This window comes from Fragaria vesca, linkage group LG6 (assembly GCF_000184155.1).
Source record: "Fragaria vesca subsp. vesca linkage group LG6, FraVesHawaii_1.0, whole genome shotgun sequence".
Taxonomy (NCBI): domain Eukaryota; kingdom Viridiplantae; phylum Streptophyta; class Magnoliopsida; order Rosales; family Rosaceae; genus Fragaria; species Fragaria vesca.
This window is the reverse complement of record NC_020496.1, coordinates 2,100,627-2,105,654: the sequence shown is the minus strand read 5'-3', so window position 1 is coordinate 2,105,654 and position 5,028 is coordinate 2,100,627. Positions and strand designations below refer to the sequence as shown.

Below are 5,028 nucleotides of genomic sequence, written 5' to 3'. Positions count from 1 at the left end.
GAGAGAGAGAGAGAATGATATACAGTCAAATGAAGGTGATGCAGAGTTCACCTATCATTACAAAATGGCTAGAGTAAAAGCAACTAATAAAAATCATCACTGAAACAGAAATCCGAAGTTTTAATCCTCAATGACTATGAACAGATCAATTCAGATAAGTACTTCAACCAAAAAGTGGAAAAAGGAAAATAATTCACATTTTCTATAGACAAATCAAATACCATTTGGAAAGTAAAACCACTATAAGGCTAATTCCCTCCATATTTATGTTGTTTGATCTTACACCAAAAGACTCCTATACATTTCATCCCACCATGCATTAAAATAAAATAAAAAAAAGACGATAAAGATCATCCATATTGAAGCATCTGTCAGCTTTCCTTCTTTTTTCCCTTTATATATGAATGATCACAACACAGTCAATTTGTATCATACAGTAAAAGTCTTCCAAATAGAGGCAACCTTACCTTGTTACCAATAGCACGCCCAAAACCACATGGAACTGCTGCAGCATCAACATCCCCAACGTGAGCTTTGAGATTATGTCTCACCCTGGAAGAAGAATAATAGATAATTAAAAAATAATAATTGTTAGTGAAACAATGAGACTTGGCAGGAAAAGTAACACAATTATTATAAATAAAAATACTCAAAGTGATCTTCCCATATACTCACCACATAGCAATGAGCAATCCTGCCAACTGTCTAGATCCAACACGTTCAAAGGTTGATCCTTCATCCAATGTTTTTCCAATCATATCCAGCCACCACTGCCCAACAGAGCTCCCCTCAAGACCTACCTAGAGATGACAGAGAATCAGATTAAGTGGTGATTCAAACCTCAAACCAAATCCCTTTACTACATATGCACATGTTGAAACAAAATTTTGCATAGATTATAGGTAACCGCATAGCATAAGAAGCCACTTGACCTTTCCTATGCCACTGGATCTGCTTTAATAACTTTGTCATGTATTGCCTAGTGTTTCATCATTAGCATCTAAGCAATCTCTTACATAAACGAATATAAACTACATATTTTCATTATCATAATTCTTAAACTAGGAAGGCATTTTCATAATCAAAATATTGTAGCATGAATCAGCGTCATCAATGGAAAGCATTTTGACAATTGATTCCAAACATAACACTAGCATATTATCATCAAAAACAACAACAGTAGTTCTTGTCCTAGGATTCTTGAATCAAATGTCCATTACTCACACAAAACAACATGCATCGGTTACTTCCTTGATGAGGCAAAATTCCATACAAGTTTCGAAAACAATTTCAATACTTGAATGAAGTTGCACAAGAAAGTATTCTGTGTAACTCAAATTTTAGTCTATACAACATTCACAAGACATATTAAACATGATTATAAACTCACAGTTTCTTTGGCTGCAGACATAGCAAGAAAACCAGCGCCCATTTCAACTTCTTGCAGACCAACAACAACAATGCCAACATTAGAAGCCACAGAGCCTAGCCAGGATATAAGTGAGTCCTGGGATGCTCTTCCTTGTCCAACATTCCATGTACCAGTCAAAATTTTCATGTTTTCTATCCTTGTATATAGAAATTCTTTGCCAGCTAATTCTGAACGCACTATGCTGTCAAGAGGTCCCGGTGATGTAATATTCCATCCACATATACCACCATGATTGGCCAAGGTAAATACATAACCAGCTCCTGTAGCTATTTTAATAATAGAACAGTTTTCAGCAACCCATCCTCCGAGCAGATTACCGTCAAGGTCCAATACTTGGACAGTGCCACTTGCATAACCAACCCATATACGTAGCCCAAAAGTACAAAAGCATTGAACAGCAGAAGAATGGTAATGGAATTCTTGCATACGGTTGCCATTTCTATCCCACTGCACAAGTAGGCCATTTGTACACCCCGTCCAAATCATTGTATCTACTGCAATTACCAATGCTTCAGTTCTTCGATTATCATCTCCAAATGAACCCTTCACTGCAACTCGACGAACAGCATCTGCTGCGCCCATTAATGCATTACGTGATCGCTGAAAGAAACCAAAAGAACTTTGTGTTTTATCTTTTTTTGCTCCGGAAATTAATTCTACTGGCAACTCCTGTGCCAATGAAATGTCCACTCGATTCTCATTCAGACCGTCGGTATTGAATACTTTCAGTAATTCTCTTGTACGCGCATCCCTGTAAAATGAAAACTACAAATTGAATACAGTACAAATGTACAATTTCCTCTATGAAAATGCAAATAATACTCGGGATTAGCATGAGAAAGGTATGAGGAGCAGAGTGAATAACACTAGAGGCATAATCGGGGCACCCTCATTTAGCTACTCATGCATGAATAGAGAGATCACAACAAAACAAGGCATGTAGATTCGGAGAGGACCCTTATGTCTTCAAGCTAAATAACTTACTAGAAAGTTTATACCAGTCTGTCCCTTTGTAATTTCAATTAAAATTCAGATAAAGGAAAGATAAAGACACTTGATTCTTCCTCACAGGCAATCCTCGCAGCAGATGTGCTTTTAACTTGGGAAGTAAGTGTTACCCAAATGTACTGGTTATTCACCAAAAAGTTCAATTATCATATTTAATGACAGCAGAAATCTTGAGTGAAATGTTAAGTCCCCAAAACTACTTTGTGAAGCCAGTATTAAATAAACTGCAATAAGTTTTAGGTGATCCCTACAAGTAGGTATAGTGTAATATTCAACTCTACAATCTCACGCTTTTGGACTGGTACTGTATAGGATAAATGGTTTAGTATAACAAAAACGCAAACCCTTTATGCATATTTATCAAAAAGAAAAGAACAACCAATATACAGCTGCAGCAATGGTAAGTATAATACTTGGTAATTAGAATATTGAGAGTGCAACATACCAGAGTGCAAATGAGAGATAACCAGCACTCCACACCTTTGCACTGGAACTATCTGATAATAAGTACCTAACATCCCAAGTTAGTACATTAGTGAAACCATTTACGGCAACTTGGGTCCAAGGATCAATGTAAGACCTCTCCACCAACAAAGAAGACACGAGTCTTTCTTCAATGGTGAGAGAGAGAGCTTTTTCAATAGCCTCCCATGGCCATATCTTGATGACACCACCCTCTGAGCCTGACCAGAGATCCCCTGAAAGGAAGAGAAACAATGCAAGTGATTCGACAGCAATTGACAGCAAATGAAAATGATTCCAATAGAGTAGGAGATATACCATAACAAGAAATAACAAGAGAAAGAACGGGGCCTCTATAAGCCTGCCAAGACAAGCAGTCCTTAAAAGGAGCAGTTATGGAGTCCATACTCCAACACCTGATCCTACCATCCCTATGCCCACTCCACACCACCCTATTCCCCTCGTCCCCAACTAAACACATGACCGCGGATGTGGACACGGACTCCCTAAACGGTGCCGTTTCCTCATCGCCTCTCCCTTGTCCAGCGGCCGCCGCCGAGTACAAATCGTTAAAGTTCCACACCCTGACGGCGCACTCGGTCCCAGCCCACAATTGGGACTCGGTGCTGACCATAGTCCGCAAGAAGCATCCTATTTGAGTCTCCCTCAGCGGTTGGGGCCTCAGTTCCAGCTTGGGAGGCCGGTTCGGGTGGACCGCAGCCCGAACCGGGACTTTGAACATTCCCGTACGTCCGCCCTTGGCCTCGAACTCAGGGAGCGGGGAGGCGTTGCTCGTGTTGCCGCTGTGGTCGACGGAGAGCTTGCGATCGAGGAATTGGAGCATATAGTCGAGGCGTTTTGAAGTGGAATGGAGGGAGACGGCGTCATTTTCGTCTTCCGATGAAGACGGTGACGAGTCCACGAAGACGATCGGAGACGATAAGAAATCGTCGTTTTCTTCCATCTATGCTGCTGGATTGATTATGCTGAAAGAATCAATTAGAATGCGAGCCAACCACCACCACCGCCCATCGGTCATCAACTACGAAACTACAACCGTAGAAAAGTGATTTTTACTGTCACGCAATATGTAACTTTTGATCCAGCAAGCAAGTCAATTTTCAGCTGACTTTCGTCTATTTGCGTTGGGCATGATTCTGAAACAGCCGATCGAGTGCCGGCTAAGTTTCCACGTGGCAATCCAAGCGGCAGGCCATGGCATGTAATTAAGTTGTATATAAACTCCTCCAGCAGCTGCGTACGTTTCTGCTCCGACCGAATTACCTCTCTTTCTTCTTGTTCGATCGACGATCGCTCTGCAAAAGCAACACCGCTTTATTATACTAATATACTATGAAGAATACAAGCAGGAGGGAACTACTGCCGAGCATGCCACTCACCAGTGGGCGACGACGGATCAAGCGGCAGGAGACAGATCATCATCCTGCAGATCAAGATCTTATTCTCTTTCAGGAATTGCACAAGCGCGAAAAAGAACGCAATATTGTCACCCTCCTCCAGCCTGTTTCTGAAGAGTTTGAGCCAAATGGTATACCAACGTGCTTTCATTTTCATTTTACTATAACTATATTATCTGTTTGCTTACTCCGGCCGGCATCCTGGAATATCAATTCAACTATATATTTATGTTGCTTAGAATATATATACCTATACCAAACAGGAAACCATCAGCTCTACAGAATTGCATCTGCCAAGAAAGGATCTGGATTTGAATCTCTTGCTGAAAACGAGAAGAATGATTATGACTGGTAACTCGCCTTACTCCACTTTCCACTTTTTTTTATGTTTTGCTTCCGTCTAACATACATATATATAGTCTGTTTCTGGTGCGGACGTCCGTACGGGTTTTCCTTACGGATTTCCGCCGTTTCTCCACCATTCCAGCGCCGGTGACGCCGTTTCTTTTTCCCGGCGTGATCCCATACCTCCTCTGACGGTGTTGGAATAAAGAAGAAGGCCGAAGAGATCGCGATCGGAGGTCCACCATGATCGGTCATGAAGTTCTAAGTGAGATTGCTGCACAGATCTCCGATCGCGATCTCTCCGGCCTTCTTCTTAATTCCAACACCGTCAGGAGAGGTCTGGGATCACGCCGGAGAAAAGAA

The 5,028-nt window shown here is 41.3% G+C and overlaps 2 protein-coding genes across 2 annotated transcripts in view; one reads left to right on the top strand and one right to left on the bottom strand.

Moving 5' to 3' along the window:
* The window catches only part of LOC101292716 (type II inositol 1,4,5-trisphosphate 5-phosphatase FRA3-like), an 8,764-nt gene extending 4,412 nt beyond the window's left edge, over positions 1-4,352 (bottom strand). Inside the window, exons 1-6 of the mRNA XM_004302126.1 lie at positions 4,303-4,352; positions 3,221-4,218; positions 2,886-3,138; positions 1,391-2,183; positions 676-800; positions 468-552 (exon numbers count right to left, since the gene is read on the bottom strand). Coding sequence (XP_004302174.1) covers positions 468-552; positions 676-800; positions 1,391-2,183; positions 2,886-3,138; positions 3,221-3,866 — 1,902 coding nt within the window. The 5' untranslated portion in view covers positions 3,867-4,218; positions 4,303-4,352. The remainder of the gene's footprint in view (positions 1-467; positions 553-675; positions 801-1,390; positions 2,184-2,885; positions 3,139-3,220; positions 4,219-4,302) is intronic.
* LOC101311986 overlaps positions 4,256-5,028 on the top strand; it is an 8,477-nt gene continuing 7,704 nt past the window's right edge. The window contains exons 1-2 of the mRNA XM_004304780.1: positions 4,256-4,451; positions 4,584-4,671. Coding sequence (XP_004304828.1) covers positions 4,256-4,451; positions 4,584-4,671 — 284 coding nt within the window. The remainder of the gene's footprint in view (positions 4,452-4,583; positions 4,672-5,028) is intronic.